We start from the raw sequence: 18,672 nt of genomic DNA, 5'->3' as shown, positions 1-18,672 counted from the left end.
CACATTGCGAGGACGAGCCCATGGTGGAATAGACAAGGTTGCTTCTTCGTGGACCCTTCGTGAGTGGAGCCCTCTGTGGACTCGCGCAACCGTTACCTTCGTGGGTTGAAGTCTCCATCAACGCGGATGTACGATAGCACCACCTAACCACGCCAAAAATCTTCGTGTCCCCATTGCGTTTGCTTTCTCCAAGCCCCTCCTTTACTTACATGTGACATGTCTTACTTTCCGCTGCTATGCTCTTAGAATTGCATGTGTAGGGTGATGTTTGACTTGCTAGAAATGCCAAAATCTGCAAACAACTAAATTGGGAAAAAGGTTAGGTTTTATTTGGTCAAGTAGTCTAATCACCCCATCTAGACATAATTTTGATCCTACACTCATCTCCTTTGAAGAAGAGGAGGATGAACTCCCATGGACTTTCTTCCTATGCTCTTACATATAGTGCCTATATTATGATTTTTTGGGTTATGTCAAAGTAAAGTGAAATTTGGACACAAAAATCAAGGGGAATAATTTTTTCTTTATATCAATGACTCTGGTACAAACCAATAGTAAAACCATGAACTCTCGAAGCATTTGACGGTGCTATATGTCAAACAGTATTTTCTTCAGTTCCTCAGCTGCAACTTTTTTTCAAGAAGTTCATTCATAGGTTTCGAGACCCGAGGAGTGAAAACATCTAACAATTCATGCATCTCATTAAAACCTCACGAATGATACAATGACTTGTGGAAATTGAGAATATCTTCCCTAACATCATCCGGATCAACACAGACAGAACCATCACCAGCTGCTTGGGCTTGAAAATAACTAGTATTACAACCCCCTTACGCAACGGTTGCACATATGAATGTTGTTTAAGCCATGCTTCCTCTTAACTCTTAACGTAAATCTTCTTTCAACCGCGTTGTCACTACCATTTCCTCTGCCGATGGACCACGCAAACCAAGGTAGTTCTTAAGCGTTCAAGCCTTTGCTGCAACCTACAAACTTTTTATCGACAAAGCACCAAATTCTTTGATGCCCCAAGAGCCTAAATGTTCTTGGATGGATGATAAGGCTTCAATGACACCAGTTAAACCCCTCTGATCAGCCCCCACTTGCTATAGATCCTTGACAAAAGAATCATAGTTAGCATGGGACTTTCACACATTCTCGTACCACAACGTACGGGGTGCCTTTGGCTAATCATTCAGTGATGCAGCTTTGAGTTCGGCTAGTACAAACAATAATATGATTCCACTAAACTAGCATTCTTGACACTTGCATAATAAAAAAGGCCTAGAAAGGAATCATACACAAGACCTTGATCCAATATAGCCTTAACATTTGCATTGCCTTGTTGTCTATTATCCCAAGTAAAGGGAACACCGTCCAACCCAAATCCCGGAAGGAGTTTCAGCCACCACATCGCGGAAGGCATACATCTGCCACTTTGGATGGGCATTAACATTCAAGTGTTCTTTTGCATGGAGCGTCTCATTAAAATTGCCAATGCAAAACCAAACACTATGCCTAATAGCATGCAAAGTACGCAAGAATCACCAACTGTGGTGCCTATTCTCGTCTCTCAGATTGCCATAAAAACCGGTGAAGCGCCATGGTTGCGATTTTTTTACTTCTAACAGTAACATCAATATATGAGCTGAGCCAAAATCTGAAGTTCAACATCCACTTGATTAGACCAGAACAGACCACCACCACCACTAAGTCCATCTCTATCGGCGGCAAAACTACCAACAAAACCTAGAGCGGTCTGCAAATGTTCAACTCTTTTACCCCCAATTTTTGTTTCCATAACGAACAATAGGAGGGCCCTCCTTGCTTCATAATCTCGAGAATCTCTCGAACTGTCTCGGGGTTCCCAAGCCCCTGTCAGTTCCAATTGATGCAACTCATTGGGATGGGCAAGGGCTGCCAATATAGAATTATTAGAACTAGGTGGAGTGGCATCTTTTCTCATAATCCCTCTCACCCTCTAGTTCATCGCCTTCATCACCATCCTTCTCAGTAGCCGACTCACCATTGAGCTCCATCAAATCCGTTCCACTGTCCTGATGAGTCTGCTAAGTTAGGAGTGGCATCTCTACCTTGCGATAAACTTGTTTTTGTTGCAGCCCCCTTTACGTTTATTTTGATACGCCCGTTTCGGAGGGGATGTAACTTCACAATTTTTGCTAGTTTTTGAGTTCGAATAATTGGCTTCTTTCCTGCTATATTGAGAGTCATGCTGATCCTTTGAAGAGTTCTGATCAAAACTTGACTTGCACCTTTCATCGATTGCCCTCAGGCTATGTTTAAGGGAAAAGATAATTGGGGAACGTTCCTGGGAGGACTTTTTCAGGGAACACCCCCAAAGTCATCTGATCAGGATCGAACGAGCGACAAATTTTTTGTGAAACGTAGCAACTTTTCTACTTTCTGAACACACTACATGACAATTTTTGCCTCCGAACATGGCAATTCTTACAAAATTACCAGGGCAACCTAGTTGATTTGGCATGGCAAGTTTGGCGTTCGTTGGAAAAAATGCTCCCAGGAAACGTTCCCCAGATATTGCGGTCCATGTTTAAACGACCAGTTGCCTTCCTCATCCTTTATGCCGGAGTCGGTCAGAGAAGATCTGAGTGGCCTAGGCCACTAGATGAAAAGCAAAAGTGAGGTATTTGTTCATATTGGATATCCTACCAATCACTACGGTTCCTTCTTGCCGAATCAATCACAAATCCACCTTCTCAAGGGTTTCTTTACGTTAGTGGTGACATGAACCCTTAGAAAACCTCCCGCGGGTCAATTTGCAAAGGAGTTGCATGCTTGTCGATCTACTTCAAGCCCATGTACCATTCCTCAGATTATATGGAAGATTAACAACTTTGCTCCATACCCGCAGCCTATCAAAAGCGAGTCCCGATGGCCGCGTACATTCCTCAAACTCCTTCAAAATCGCTGCATGTTTACCGACATGCCACGGTGAGCCTTCCCAGACACGATCTTTGATCCAACTGAGATTCAAATTCAGCCTATAACATGTTCTCCTCAAGAGGACGAAACACCAGACCACAAGGATTTCCCCATGCTAACGAAGCGCGCTAAATATTGTCCGAAAATGAAACAAATTGCGATAAAGACATTCCTGGTTTTGAACACTCAACAGAATCGTCAATCACTAGAGGAGTCGCTTCTTCCTCCATGATATCAACTTTTCCGATGGCTTCCTCCATCTGACGCCGAACTAGAGGAGTCGCTTCTTCCTCCGTGATATCAAGTTTTCTGCTGCGATCAGTCGGAGTTGCCATCTCCCGCCGCAACAAAATCCGATGCGCCCTGCCGAAGATCAAAGAGCGAGCCCTAATCGCCTGAGAGGGTATTGGTTTCAGGGAGAAGTTTCTAACATGAGCGTATTTTCAGCCGCCCCAAACCTGTATTTTCAAGATCTAGCATATGACTCGTACAACAGACAAGGCGTCCAATTACAACTAATACAAGTATGGACTAGCTGAGCCTGAACAAAACAACATGACAAAGGTCAAATGAAGCAATTTAGTTTCAGCATCGATCACCCATCAGCATTCATTCAGCGATGCTGTGCCTGGGATCCATCTCGGTCATGCACGCGTAGCCCTGCAGCTTCTCGTTGAAGAGCACGAGGGGATCCTTGTCCCTGAGCACGCCGTCGTCGTCGTACGCGTCCCGGAGGAACACGGCCCAGTTCATCTCCGTGCCGGCGAGGTAGAAGGCGCGGGTCTGCTTCCGCAGCGACTGGTACATGTGCCGCGTCAGCCCCAGCTCCTCCTTGAACTCGAACACGTGGTGTATCAGCGCGCGCTTCTCCAGCGTCAGGCTCAGGAACTCGTGCACCACCCCGACGCGGTACTTCTCCGCCTCCGGCGTCCACGGCCGGAGCAGCGCGCCGTTGGTGTACGGCGAGACCAGCGGGAACGTGGTCGCCGCGTCCAGGCGCTCCGCCTCCTCCCCGTCCAGCGGCATCGACCGGCGGTGCGGGACGGAGAAGCGGAACGTGCGCCGGACGCGGCGCTCGTCCACCATGAAGTCGTGCTCCAGGGCGCTGACGGCGAGCGCGGGGTCCCAGCGCGCCAGCTCGAGGACGTGGAGCCCGTCGGGGTCCACGGCGACGCGGAAGTCGTCGGGGAAGTCGCGGACGCGGTCCCGGAAGTCGTCCGGGAGGCCGAGCACCGCGCGGCAGTGGTGGAGCTTCGCGAGGGGCAGGCGGCGGTGGGCGGTGAGCATGAGGAGCTTCCGGACGGCCAGCACCCGCGCGGGGAGGAGCTCCTCGTGGACGCGGCGCTCCTCCTCGAGCAGCGAGCACATGAGCGGCGTGAACGCGAGGTGCGGGACGGAGCCCACGGTGGTGCGGGTGAAGAGCAAGGGGTGCCGGGCGGCGGCGCGCGAGACGCTGCGGCCGCGGGGGAAGCCGAGCTCGCGGTACAGCTTGCCGGCCTCGGCGAGGGGGATGCGGTGCGGGGGCGGGAGGGAGGCCATGAAGGACCGCGCGCGGGAGAGGAAGCGGAAGGCGGCGTCGCGGTCGAGGACGGCGTCGAGGGCCGGCACCCGGCGGTCGGCCTCGGGCTCGATGGGCGCGATGCGCGGGCTGTTGAGCTTCTTCAGGAGCTTCTTGCGCCGCTTGCACGGGAGCAGCGGCAGGAGCGACGCCGCGGCTTCCGCGGCCGCGGAAGAAGACGCGGGCACGGGCGCCGGCGCCGGCGCTGGGACGGGCGGGACGAGAGCTCTTGCGGCGGAGAAGAGGCGGCGCGCCATCGCTAGGCTCGGGCGGCGGCGGCCGGAGGAGTTGGGGGCTCAATGTTTCAATTTGATCAGTGGAGCGCACGAACCTTGATGCGAGGGCAGCCGTTCGATCTGGAGCCCACCCCACCCCACCCCACCTCTCCTCTTTCTCTATCCTCCGCATAGCCCCATGCCCTTTTCCGTTTCCTCTGGAACGAAACCGAAACCCCAAATTGCCCTTCCGCAGCAACCGCAGCCGCCGCCGCCGCCGCTGCCGCCGTCCGCCATGGGCACGGAGGTGGTGCCCGTGGTGGACCTTGGCGCGCTGTCCCAGTCGGAGCTCGTGGCGCTCGCGGCCGCATCGCCCTACGCCGTCGACCCCCGCCGCGGGCGCCGCGACGCCGACCTCCTCCCGCCCCCTAAGATCGATCGCGCCGTCTTCAACGAGAGTGCCGGCTCCCGCAAGCAGACCTTCTCCCGCCGCCGCGCCGCCACCAATCTCCCCCACAATCTCACCCCTAGCACCGCCTCCTCCTCCGCCGTCGCCGCCCCCACGGAGGAGGATTCCGAGAACCGCCTCATTGTGTTCCACCTCCAGCAGCTCTTTGCGCGCGACGACCCCTCCTATCTGCCACCACCACCGCCGATTCCACTCCAACAGCTACCCCCGATACCCATACCCGCACCCACGATACCGGTGCCCACACCCCCCGTGGCCTCCGTGCCGATCCAGCAGCTCCCGGACCCAGACCGGGATTTGACGAACCCCAAGGGGGTGGCTGTTGATTTGGCCAGACTCGCGGAGTTGGTGGATCCGTATGGGGAGGAGATACGAAATCGGACTGCAGGACTGGCTCTGGAATCCGAGCTGCTGGGTTTCATGAATGAGTTGGAGGGGCAGTGGGGGAGTCGGAGGCGGCGGAGGAAGTTTGTGGAAGCAGCCATATTCGGCGACCACCTGCCCCGTGGGTGGAAGCTAATCCTTGGGATTAAACGGAAGGAGCGTGCTGCCTGGATCAATTGCCGCCGATATGTTAGGTTTGTTCTGCTCGATGTGTATAGTTTGTTCTGATTCTAGCGATAGTGGACGATGGTTGACACTTGATAGGTGTTGTAACCTTCTATGCGCAAATGATTTAGGTTTTATGATCCAAATGTGATGCCCTGTGAATGGATGCAGTGCTTCTCACAAGGATCATGATTCCTTCTCATATTTATATTGTAGAGAAATGGGTTTTGTAGTATGAAAATAAATGTCTTCTAAGAAGTCAATGTTACTGATTTCAGTAACCAGATGAAGCATAACTGCATTAGAATACATATTAGAAACATAAGCATCAGGAAAATGGGGTTTCTGGCTATATAAGTCCATTTTATTTTTATTCTAGTTGGAGTAGCATTTGCAAGGTGTTATTTCGAAAAGTCTGGCATCTAATTTTTTATTGTCTTTTGGTAATACTTGCATACATAGTGCTCCTGTTTGTTTCATTGTAAGCACCTCTGATTGTGTTGCATGCATACCTAGTACGAATTTGTAATCTAACCATCAGTTTGTTGGTCCTATTTGGTTTCGTTCTTTCTGTCTCCTTTTTTGTGTATATAATGCTCAATCCAGGTATGCTTTGTCGTCTGGTAGCGAGTGTTAACTGAAAGTGTATGCCTAACCACATGTTTGGTTGGCTGCCTGATGCCTCTGCCAATTTCCATGTCTAACATATTCGTGATACTTCCAAAGTATAAATTGTGCTGATAAGGATTTTAGGATTTCCGTTTTCTAAAGTAACAGAACAATGTTTTTTTGTGTGTTTGTTTTAGTTCTAGGGTTCAGGCACTGTTTTTCTTTATTTGCTTGATTTTTTCATTTAATGTAAAACCGAAGACCCCTCATGCGTACTTTATTTTGGTTTGACATTACTGTGTTCTGGGTATATGAACCTTGAAGCCCACAAATCCTTTTCCAGTCATGCTTGCGTGCACAGGCTCAACAGCTCCTCAAATTTCTTTTTGGCAAGATTAGCCAGATTAACTGGGGTAGTAGCTGAAAATAGAACCTCGAATAGTTAATTGTAGGGGGATAGTTTAGTCCTGTGTTAAGAGTGCTAAAAGACTCTAGCCAGGTTAACATAACCCTCCCTAATCCAAGAGTGTTTGGGTGGGGGATAGGTGTCTTGTACATAAGGCTAATCATTGCCGCCTTTGGAGCAAAAAGAATAAACAAATTCTCTAATCCCTCTCTTCTTCAACTAGCCTTCAGAACCTTGATGGCAACATGGCTTGCTGATCAAGGGTGAGTGCCCATATTATGCACATACCATCTTGATGCTGAGAAGTAATTTATGATTATTCCAGTCATCTTAAGCGATTCCACTTTTTCTTGAATGTTGGTATGGCATATCTTTTTTTACACACCCTTCTCCGTGGGTGTTTTTATTAGACATGCACCAATATATGTATAAGTATAATTTTTTTTTTGTATATCACTAACTCAGTGATTTTTCTCTCTTTTCAAAGATTTATTACCACTCTCATTGTGCTTTGCATAAGTTATGTTTTTGGAGAAAAAGATCCATGTTAAATTTCTACTTGTTAAATGAAGATCCTAATCAAGATGGTACCTCTTTATTAGAACAGTGTAGCACTGTAGCCTGTCTGTGCAGTGTTTATATTCTCCGTTGGGCTTGCTACATGGTTTGTGATGTTTTTTTCATCTAATCAAGTACTCCCTCCGTCCCAAAATAAGTGTCTCAACTTCAGTACAACTTTTTGGGACGGAGGGAGTAGTAAATTGTGTTTTGCATGTTGATTTCCCATTATCATGTTTGCCTTAGCTAATTGTGCACACTATACTTTCCAGCCCCAGGGGACATCAATTTGCTACTTGTAGAGAAGTTTCTTCCTATTTCATGTCACTTCTTGGATATGTGGAGGCAAAGCCAACCACTGTTCAGAACAATGATATGGGAGTTCGTGACTTGAGTGCTGTGAATGTGGGAGTTCGTGACTTGAGTGCTGTGAATGTGGGAGTTCAGAACAACGATGTGGGAGTTCGTGACTTGAGTGCTGTGAATGTAAGTTTTTTCTTAGTACGCACCTTATCTTGGCAGTCTGCACTTTCATTTCCACTGTTTAACTTCATGAAATGTTTAATTAGACTGCAGGTCTTCACCAGCAAAATGATTCAACTAGGGACATGCAAAGTGCAGTGTCAGCCACTTCTGTTACATTATCCATTCACAATGGTGATTCTCAGGGACAGAGACAAAAACCTTATAAAGATGAAGCTCCGATAGAAGCAGTCAGGAAAGAGTGCAAAAAATGCAATTTGACTTTTGAGGACCAGAGTGCCTATGTGCAGCATCAATTGTCTTTTCATCAAAGGAAAGCTAAAAGGCGCAAGGTTGATAAATCGATTGGTCTGGGAGTCAGTAAAGATGGAAAACTTGAGACTCAAGAAAGTCAGAGGACCTCTGAAGATAAACCTGGCTATTTTGGTCATGGTGTAGCTGATGTTAAAAGTCAAGGTCAGAGTCCAGCAGAACTGTTTGGCGGAGCTTCTTCAGGAGATGTAGGTGCTCAGCTATCCTTGGCTGCAGCACCATGTGGGTTGCAAGAGATAACTGCCTTACCTGAACAGGTAGAAGAGCCATCTGCTGGAGAGCCTGTCTCTGGGCATCAGGACCTTCCTCAGGAGACTACTGGTTTACCTCAACAGGAAAAAGAACTTTCTGCTACAGAGCCTTTCGCTGGGCATCAAAAGGAACATGTTGATAATTCTGGTGACCATGAAATCCATGATGGAGCATGTCATATAGCTGAAGAGCCTCTTGCCTTTGATGTTGGAAGCAACCTTAGTACTTGCAAGTCTCCTGAACCAGAAGTTCATGAGCATGACAGCTCAAAAGATTTGGAATTTTCCATCGCAGATTGCTCAGGAAGTTTTGACAGGTCTCATGAAATCTCTAAGATACCTCAGGATGTTCCATGTACTGCAGATGCTCCAGGTGAAAAAAGTTGCTCTGATGATCCAATGGACTGTGCTGATATAACACTGCCAAAACAAGTTCCTGAGCACTGTGATATGCTGGATCACAAATTTAGAGGTTTTCCTGGAGGAACTGGTTTTAATGACCAGGTGGGAAATAATCCACTGTCTGCCAACTTGGATGAGCCTGATCTTAGTTCCAACAGCATGGAGGTAGATAACAGCAAGATAGCTTGCAAGTTTGGCGATATGCTGAATTCTACCAGCTCTGAATATGATAAACCTGTTGTGGATCAAATTGATCGTGGAGTGACTGCCTTGAAAAATGATGCGATCAACATTGATGATGGGATGAACATTGATGTCAGAATAAAGGAGGTTAACCTCAATTCATGCTTAGATACAATATCTTCTCCTGTTTCTGGTGCAAACTGTGAAACGTCTAATGCCCTTCATGATGGCAATCGATCGTCCATTCTCGCCCAATGTTTTGGTGGTAGCTCTAATGATGACAATGTTTGTCAGGACGAAAGTTTTGTCAATCAGAACAATGTTTCTAAGGCTGAAATTTTTGTCAATCAGAGCAATGACATGGTGTATCAATCCAATTTGAACATGAATCCTATCTCTCCTCCTCAAATTAGTGTGGATTATTTCACTAACTGCTCAATGAATTCTGAAATTAAGAACAACGACAACCGACGTGATGATAATGCCAAGGAACAGTTTGTGAACTCACGGAACATATCAAGTAATGAACCAGGTTTTGATGCTGAAGCTTACAACAATGACATCTTCACTGGTGCTATGGCAGAAACTAGCTTTGCTCAGCTGAATAATGCTATGAATATGAAGACTGATTACTCAAGCTGCTACTCAATATCTGATCTAAATACGCTGACTGGTGGTACTGCAACTGATGGAATTGATTTCCATGGTATGAGGAGTTCTTTTGTAAGTGGCTCCACCAGTCGCAGTGAACCAAATGAACTTGATTTTGATATCAAGGGTTCCATGCTCGAGGCTCTGGAAAGATCGGACAGCGACCTGGAAACACAGTACAATGGTGGCGATCCTGCCATTGACTCACTCCCTGCGGCAGGCACAAGTGGGACAAGTGTTGATGATTTTATGTCCATGCACACCAATTTTGGTAGCTTGACCTCTTTGGTTCGTTCCGTTGAAGGTGGTCCAATGAGCAGACTTATTCAAGATCAGGTAAATTTGGCTGGGTATCCTCACATGCTGTTTTTGCTCAGCAATTATTTGGAAATTTCACTAAGTAAATTGGTATATAATGCTTATTTAAATCTTCAATGTGGGTATATATTCTTTCCACACATATCATGCAATAGACAAATGATGTTTCATTTGAACTTCAATCAGGAGTCACTAAAATGTGCAACTATCAAAGGGAGAAATAAATACGGTTGTTTGACTATTAACTGAAAACATGTAAATGTGAGGTCACAGTGTCACACAATTTAGCATGTTTGGGTAACTATTGCAATAGCTGAATAGATGTAATTGCTGCTATAACCATCGTATGCTTTCTTATGAACATTCTCTCTTAAATATAGCAGCAGCACACACCGTTATCCATTATGTGTTCTACACTTTTACCCATCTGCGTGTTGACTCTGGTAATGTATTTTGTACAGTGTGATTTGCAACTTGGATTTGGTGCACAGAAGCAGCAAATATATCCTAGTTTTGAGGAGCACCTTCGGATGGCCTCAGCTGGAGCTCCGCAGTTTGGGAACATGGGCAGACACAATCCCATGCCTGTGCCTGTGCCCGTGCCCGAGCCAACACTGATGCTAGGGTATGAGCCAACGTTGATGCTGGGTTATGCACCGCAGTTCGGGAGCTGCCCTCCGGTCCAGTTAGGTTGGGACCTGTCCAAGATGGTTGGCGTGCTCCAGTCTGTATGTGTGTGGTGCAACACAAGGTTCCAGCATTTTGGCACGGCCGAGCAGCAGAACGACTCTGTTGGCTTCATTTGCCCCGCATGCAAGGACAAGACATCTGGTCATCTTGGTACACTCAACAATGGTTCATTGCTTTAGCATTCGATCTCTGCTGCTGTTTTCATCATATGTAGACCGATCTTTTTTTTCTTCTCATGTGGATCATAGTGTAGACTGGAATCTGAGCTAGCAAATTCTAGTGTATGTGCGGTGGTTACGTATGTTTTAAATGACACTGTTTTCGGTCGTTTACTGATTTGGCTATCTAGCAAACGTAATTTGTGACATTTTTTAGTGCTGATGTCCAGATTGAGGCTGAGAGGTGCATGATTCTCTTCATTGGCCTTGGTCCTCCATTCGGCAAGCTCGGTGTATCGCCTGCTTTGCCAGGGTTGGGTCAGTTTCCCAGCTGCTCCGTGCATATGGAAGTGCTGGTCACCTTTTAATTGCACGGGCTGCAGGACGAGGTTTCTCCCTGCTTTGTTTGCCATCAAGGGAAGGATTCGGTGCACCATATTCTTATGCAATGTGTGCGTGTGCGCGTGAGGAAAGTTTGGCACAGGCGCCTTTTCCGAGTTAAGGATCGAATGTGCCATGCCCAGACGTAACTGATTCCTCTGATGAGAGGTGGCTGGTTGCCAGGAAGAACTGTCGGGGCGAGGATGGCAAAGGATTCGACTCATTTGTCATTCTTACTAGGTGGCAGCTTTGGAAACAAGGGAATGCGAAAGCATTTGCCATTATTAGACTGCAGTGCACGATCAATAGAATGCTGGAATTGATATTTGCAGAATGGCAGGAATGGAACTTGCTGGAGCTGGCGTTTTAGATAGTTTCGTGAGAAGTTAGACTAGAGTGGTGGGAGATGGGTGGGTGGGTGTCTAACCTTGCCTGATATCGTATGAGCAGTTCTTTTGTAAGTGGCTCCACCAATTGCAATGAACCAAATGAACTTGATTTCGATACCAAGGGTTCCATGCTTGAGGCTCTGGAAAGATATGATAGCGACCCAGAAACTCAGTACAATGGTGGCGATCCTGATTGTGACTCACTCCCTGTGGCTGGCACAAGCGGGAGTGTCGATGATTTTATGTCCATGCAACCAATTTTGGTAGCCTGGCCTCTTTGGTTTGTTCCATTGAAGGTGGTTAATGAGCAGACTTAGTCAAGATCAGGTAAATATGACTAGATATTCTCAAATGATATTTCTTCTTAACAATTATTTGGAAATTTCACTAAGTCAATTGGTATATAATATACTTAAATATTCAATGGATATATAGGACCCCCCGGCCACCCCAGCACCTCCCACCGCCACCACTCGACGTGCCATAGTGCGCTGTTTCGGCAGAGCCGCTCCGCCGCTCAAATGGTCGTCGGAGGAGCGCTTCCGATGCCCTCCGCCGTCCCTGGTTGCCACCGGCGACTAAACGCCGGTTAACCCAGGTCTAGTTAGTGCCTAACCACCCCTCCGAGTCAATGACAGGTGGGCCCCTCTGTTGGTTAGCCGGCTAAAATAATAGTTAGTTTAGGATAACTAACCCTGGTTAGCCACTATGTCAATGACAGATGGGTCCCACACGTTAGGTTTGACTATGGTTGACTGCTGACGTCAGTGTTGACTGTGCCAAGTCAAAACTTCTAAAAATCATAGAAATTCAATTGTAACTCTGAATGAAATAAATTATATATGAAAAATGATAAGAAAAATATGAAGAATCTATTTATGCTATGATCATGCATGTTTCAACAAGTTAACCTCACTGAATAGGACAAAGGATGATTAGGGCAATTTATGAAATAACATTTGGAGTTGGAATTTGATCTTGTTTGAATTCCACTTCAATTAACTTGGCTAAATATTGCATTAGGTGAATTCAGTACCTTAACATGACATGTCATTCATATGAATGTGCACTGCATTGATTGTGCTCCTTCTTTGCTAGTTGGTGTTGTTCCTTCTCGGTAGCCGACATTTCCAACGTTGTGATCGTTGACACCGATGAAGAGCTATACTATCTTCTGAAGTGCCAGGCAAGCAAATCCCCTTGATCAATCTGATACAATCCTACTCTCTTGCTCCTGCTTTCTATTATTGCATTAGGACAACAACGATTCAACTGTTACTTGTTGCGGTAGTTGAACCCATTCCTTTGCATGACCTGTCATTGTCACCGAATAGCTAAACCATCCTAGCATGCTTTGGAGTTGCTTGAGCTTTGTTGTGACTACTCATCCATGCTCGCTTGCTATGCTTAGAGTTGAGTTGGTCTAATCCATCTAGGTGATGAATTGGAATGATCATGTCCTAACTACAAAGGCATTGAAAAATCTTTTGTATATTTCAGGCTAATGTTGTTTTCAGCTTCAAGTTGGTATCCTTATTCCATAGAAGAGCAGAGCGGCTCCGTAGAAGATAAGTTTCATATGCATACGTTTGTCAAATTGTATATATATGTGCATACTGAAGCTTTGAGTGTGGATGTGTTATGGACATGTATGCAGTGTTCTATAAGATATATAAAGTGAAACTACAGTTATAAAATTATACTACATAGAATTGCTAACACTTTCTAATTCAAAATTCTATTTCTAACTTGTTTTGTTACTCAACATGAACAAGGGTTGATATGCTTGCTAGTGAATGAATGTATACGGATTACCCCCTGGGAGACATGCACACGACACATCCACCTCCGCAGAGGAGGGAACAATTATGCAGAACATTGATTACTTACAAGCCAGACCACAGCGTCGAGTATGCTGCCGCTGCTTCTCTATAGTGAGTTATTCTGTATGAAACAGGTGTTATTATCTTACATAAACTTGCACATGTCTATCCCCTAAAACAACTTGCATTTGTCTATCTTTTAATCTTATAAAAACTGAATGTTTCTATATTTTGTAATCCACATTCCTATGTTGATGAAGGTGATATTACGATTTCTGTAATGTTAGTTGCAAGTCAATATCGGATGATCCCATTGTTTTACAGAACATTCCTCAAATAGAAGTCAACACACCTTTCCTAAGTCAGTTATGAGTCGACATGCTTGTGCTAGGCTGTAGTATGGAGTAATATTCTTTTAGTGCTTTACTACACATTGAGTGTGGCTTCAGATTTAATATGATGACACCCTTTGGTCTGTATTGTCATTTGAATTAAGTACAGTTTCATAATTTACCAGAATGGTTAAGCCTTATCCTATCTTTTTAGATGTGTACTGTTTGCCACTACCCTTTTAATGGGCCAGATCATTTTCTACATAATTCCGTCATGTTCAGTCTGGAATACCATAACAGTGAATTTATTTTGAGCTGTACATAATGTTATGTACATGAGAATTGCTCCTATGTAAATCATACTAGAGCAGAAAACATAGTACGGATGAACTGGTCACAAAAGTCACCAACATCATAGCTGGGTGGCAACAAAACCATTCCTGACTCCCTCGAATACAAATCTATAATATTTTTATTTTTCTGAAAACAGAGGCTCTATATTCTCACCCTAAATGCCAATCAGTGTTTCATTTATTAGCCCAACCAGAAGATTTAGGTAGCTAAAATGGGTAACTACGCATGAGAAGAACATATTGTAGTCATTTTATTTTGAAATTTACATGGCCGGAACTTAAGTATAAGCCATTTCCATCACAAAGCCTATATGAAGAACGAAACTTTGGACTTGACTTAGCAGTGCAGTTCGAAAGCGGATTTTGTTTCTCCGGGCATGGTTACTCCCTACCGATTTAAACTCTGCAGGTTGCGTGGGCGCATATGCACTACTAAGAAAAATCTAATACACAGAATCTTATCAGCAGCGCGACATAAAAACAGACGCTACTGCTACTTAGCAGTAGCGTGCTTCAAAAGAGCACGCTACTAATACACAGGTAGGAGTACCGCGCTAGGGGAGAAGTGCGCTACTGCTACAATTGCCAGGGCGTCGCCCCCAAACCATGTGTTGTAGTAGCGCCTTTCCAAAAGAAGCCCTACTGCTAAAGTTCTTAGCAGTAGTGCTTTTCGCCAACAATCGCTACTGCTAAAGTCTCATCCCCCTCACGCCTAAGTTTAGTCCCATACTGCTAAGGAACAGGGTGTTTACCACCTTAAATACGTTATTTCTCAAACCATCACAAGCACTTGGTCTTCACTGAACTCTATGTGTAGGATCTGTGGCCGCAATAGGAATCTTCACCGGTTCTTAAAAACCGGGAAAGATTCCTATTCAATTTAGATTCTACACAAAAAAATCATTGATGACAATGTATTTTTGATTTTTTACATGCTTAGCCTTAGTAGTAGCACGTTTTCAGAACGCGCTACTGCTATGGACTTTAGCAATAGCGCGTTATACTATACCGCGCTACTGCTAAGTTCAATGTTACGCGCCCCCAACCGGCCGCCCCCCACTCTCCCTCTCCACTCTCACTCCCCCGCACCCCCCATCGTCCACCGCCGCCGCCGTTCCGCGACAAGCTCTCGTCGCCCGCCTCCGCCGACGCTCGTGCTCCTCCTCCACTGAGGTAGTTCGTCCTCCCTACCGCGCCCCTCCCTCCACCTCCGTCCGCCCCCTCGTCCCTCCTCCCTCCTCCTCCGGCCGCCCCCTCCCCCACCTTCTCCGGCCGCCCCCTCCTCCACCTCCTCCGGCCGCCCCCTCCTCCCTCCTCCACTCCTTCTCCGGCCGCCCCCTCCTCCCTCCTCCTCCGGCCACCCCCTCCCTCCTCCTCCCTCCTCCTCCGGCCACCCCTCCCTCTTCCTCCCTCCTCCTCCGGCCGCCCCCTCCTCCCCTCCTCCCCTCCTCCCTCCTCCTCCTCCTCCCTCCTCCCTCCATCTCTCCTAAACCCTAAACGTTTTTTGTACTTTTCTTGTATAATGTAGTTTTTTTTTTACTATTTTTAGTAAGAAAATTAATTATTTTTATTTATAGTAAGTGCTTACTTGAACTACATGAATTAATAGAACTATTTTATTTTTAGTAGGAAAATTTAGGTATATGACATTTGATGATCTAATTAAAATTTTACTATAGAACTAGTTTATTTTTAGTAAGAAAATTAATAGAACTAGTTTATTTGTAGTAAGTGCTTAGTTGAACTAGTTGAATTAATAGAACTAGTTGAATTTATGTCATTATCACTTTGTCATCAAAGAATGCTAAATGAGATTTGAGGATCTAATTAAAATTTTACTCGGTGAAATACGAAGGCTTTGTAGAGTCGTGTCTCCTTGGAGTGATCGTCATCCGAGCTACCTCTACTTCCTCTACACCCGAGTCGGTGAGCTAAAAGTCCACCTCCTCTTTATGCACTTCTCGGTGTGTTGAATAGAGTAGAACTAGGGTATTTAGTCGGTGAGCTCATGTGCGAATGCTTATGATAATTGATCCGGATGGAATTGCAAGTTTAGGCATGAACATCTTTGTATCGCTGGGAAAATCCGAGTGGCCTATGTTTTGCCGGAGTGTTGATTCATTTCCGTTCCGGCAAATTTCAGGCGCTCGATATGTCCTATTTTAGCAAAGGTCATGCCAGATTTTTTTCGTGAATTTAAGCATGACTTGTGCTAGAATATGTAGGAAATATCGAGTGCCCCGGATTTGTGTGTTGAGTATCCTGGTAGTTGCCTTCGATCAATTTTTAATTAATGTTTCAACTATGAACATAGGAAATGTCTGACGACGAAAAGGATTTCGGTATTTGCGAATAATGCGAAGACGAGCGCGGCCTGTGCGACAGAATCTTCCTAGATGATGATAGGCTCTTCAGAATCAAGATGGACGAGAACTTCGAAGTGGATACAGTAAGTCACATCGACAAGTCTTTTTTCGTAATTAAGCATGACATATGCTTCATTTGCTTCAACTTATAATTTAAATTGTTTACTAGTATACTAGTCTATCCCCTGCCATGCAAGAGTTTTTGTCTTGGATAAGATAGGTTTCAGCCCTATGAAAACTATGGAGGTAAAGAGAGTTTACTTGAAGACCGAGCATGGTTATACTTTCCACGCAAAATTATACAACGCAGACACCTACACCTATTTTGAATGCAAAACTTGGCAAACACTATGCAAGACTTATGCATTTGAGCTTGATATGGTTATCACCTTTGATATTCTTCCCAAAGATGACATTGAAGGTAATATCGACATCTGGGTCGATGTGCAGACGCCTCCAGTTCTACCATTATGTGAGTTTCTCAACCATATTTATGTCTTGGATATTGTTTATTCAAAAATAGTTGACAACTATTTTCTATTGACAGCTTATTTCCATTCAAGCAAACATGTCTGGCGCTTGGTAGACATGACAGTCCACTGTCCCGGGGTTGAACTAAATTGCGAGGAGATAAATCATTATGTTTCATAGCTTCAGGATCTTGATGCTGTCAAGACAAATTATTTTTCTAGACTTAGAAATCTTAGTACTCAAAACGTGCGACCAATAGTGTTCGTATTGAACTATGGTCACATCTATTTAGGAAAGATGGTAAGATTTTTACTATTAGTCCTCTCTTAATTGCTAAGTATGTTACTATATGATGTTCTTTAACAGGGACTCCCGATAATAGTTGTGCCTCACTGGATCGAGACTAAAGGTCGCATGTCAATGATTAGCTTATGACCAAGACATCCTACATTGCACATGAGTGCATTCAGAATTTCTAAAACCGAGGAATGCTTAATAGTGAAAGACTGGAGCAGAATTGTGAATGATCGCAGAGAAGTACTAGGGGGCAACAATCAGAAGTGCAACCCACGATTAGGAGACATGTTCATTTGCATGCTCCAACATGATGAAGCAGGATTGCTACACATGTTCTTTGCTATTTTACCCGAGAGAGAGCAGCATGAGTGACTAGCTAGCTAGAACAAATTTGAAGATGATGATGTGCTACACTATGACTATGATGATTAAATAGCTAGTGTTGGTGGTAATGACTATGATGATTATTATTAGCTAGTGTTGGTGGTGATTAGATAGCTACACTATGACTATGATGATTAAATGGTGGTAATGACTATGATGATTATTAGCTAGTGTTGTTGGTGATGATATGATGCAAGAGTTTTTATATTAATATGATGATGATGATTATCATGATGATTTGTTATTATGATCATGATTAGTTATTATATCATTGGTGGAAGGAACGCGGATTACATTCATGTGGATCGATCAAAAGTGACCAAAAGTTGAATTAGTAGGATTGTCGTCCTAATTCAACTTTTGATTCATCCAAATGATAATCCATGTTTCTTCCTCACAATGATATATTAATTCATCATGGACATAATGATATAACAACCTTTTAATTGGTACTGTATCAAAATTTGTATAATGGCGTATAAATACACTAAAAATAAAAAAATAAAATACCTGTAGCGCTGGACAGTAAACACGCTACTACTAGTTAGATTAGCAGTAGCACTGGAGGCAACACACACTACGGCTATATGTATTAGCAGTAGTGTGTGTCACACACGCTATTGTTAAGGAATAGCTGTAGCGCCTTACTAGTAGCGCGGTGCCCCGCTCTACTAGTAGGCATTAAACCCGCGCTACTACTAGGGTTGTCCCTAGTAGTGATGCATCTCCTTTGGGCTACTTGGTTGGGCTATCGCAAATGTCCATGTAACACTTTTAGTATAGTCGGGTAGAAGTTGTAAACTTATTAGTTGTACCTGTGTCCAAACTTGGCTCCGTCACATACGTATTGGGTAGTGTATTGACATAGTTGAAGTGGTCCTTTATGTGTGGCATGTACAATATTAATTGCACTGGCTTCATTGACTCTATCTATCATACTGTTAAAACCCAATGCAGTTAATTACTATTTGCCCCTTTTCAATCTTTCTATTGCATTGCATCGTAGTACTTGCTTGAGAAGGATAACTTTGCCCACTGCTACCGATTACCATAAAACATTCTAATGTGAATCATCACAATGATCTAGCAGCGCAGCAAAG

At 44.9% G+C, this 18,672-nt stretch overlaps 2 protein-coding genes across 3 annotated transcripts; one reads left to right on the top strand and one right to left on the bottom strand.

The window, feature by feature from the left end:
* Window positions 1-3,142: 3,142 nt before the first annotated feature.
* LOC123112281 (protein WHAT'S THIS FACTOR 1, chloroplastic) lies at window positions 3,143-4,913 on the bottom strand. Its single transcript, XM_044533231.1, has one exon. It carries the CDS (start codon window positions 4,777-4,779, stop codon window positions 3,574-3,576), a length of 1,206 nt encoding a protein of 401 aa, XP_044389166.1. The 5' UTR covers window positions 4,780-4,913; the 3' UTR covers window positions 3,143-3,573.
* A 7-nt stretch (window positions 4,914-4,920) lies between these two features.
* LOC123112280 (uncharacterized) lies at window positions 4,921-10,985 on the top strand. 2 transcript variants are annotated; one of them, XM_044533230.1, is made up of 4 exons: window positions 4,921-5,784; window positions 7,601-7,733; window positions 7,898-9,946; window positions 10,390-10,985. In XM_044533230.1, the coding sequence occupies exons 1-4, from the start codon at window positions 4,937-4,939 to the stop codon at window positions 10,795-10,797; spliced, it is 3,438 nt and encodes a 1,145-aa protein (XP_044389165.1). In that variant the 5' UTR covers window positions 4,921-4,936; the 3' UTR covers window positions 10,798-10,985. The 2 variants fall into 2 exon arrangements, with proteins under 2 accessions (XP_044389165.1, XP_044389164.1); XM_044533229.1 differs by having other exon boundaries at window positions 4,922-5,784; window positions 7,601-7,814.
* Window positions 10,986-18,672: the final 7,687 nt, after the last annotated feature.

This window comes from Triticum aestivum, chromosome 5B (assembly GCF_018294505.1).
Source record: "Triticum aestivum cultivar Chinese Spring chromosome 5B, IWGSC CS RefSeq v2.1, whole genome shotgun sequence".
Lineage (NCBI taxonomy): Eukaryota > Viridiplantae > Streptophyta > Magnoliopsida > Poales > Poaceae > Triticum > Triticum aestivum.
Note: the sequence above shows the minus strand (reverse complement) of the source record. Positions and strands in the feature narration are given on the sequence as shown.

Bases quoted from the DNA above. Each gene is read 5' to 3' on its own strand.
- LOC123112281 (XM_044533231.1), bottom strand. From the start codon at position 4,779: ATGGCGCGCCGCCTCTTCTCCGCCGCAAGAGCTCTCGTCCCGCCCGTC.
- LOC123112280 (XM_044533229.1), top strand. From the start codon at position 4,937: ATGCCCTTTTCCGTTTCCTCTGGAACGAAACCGAAACCCCAAATTGCC. The intron at 5,785-7,600 runs GTTTGTTCTGCT...TATACTTTCCAG, and splicing joins AATTGCCGCCGATATGTTAG to CCCCAGGGGACATCAATTTG. The intron at 9,947-10,389 runs GTAAATTTGGCT...TATTTTGTACAG, and splicing joins GCAGACTTATTCAAGATCAG to TGTGATTTGCAACTTGGATT.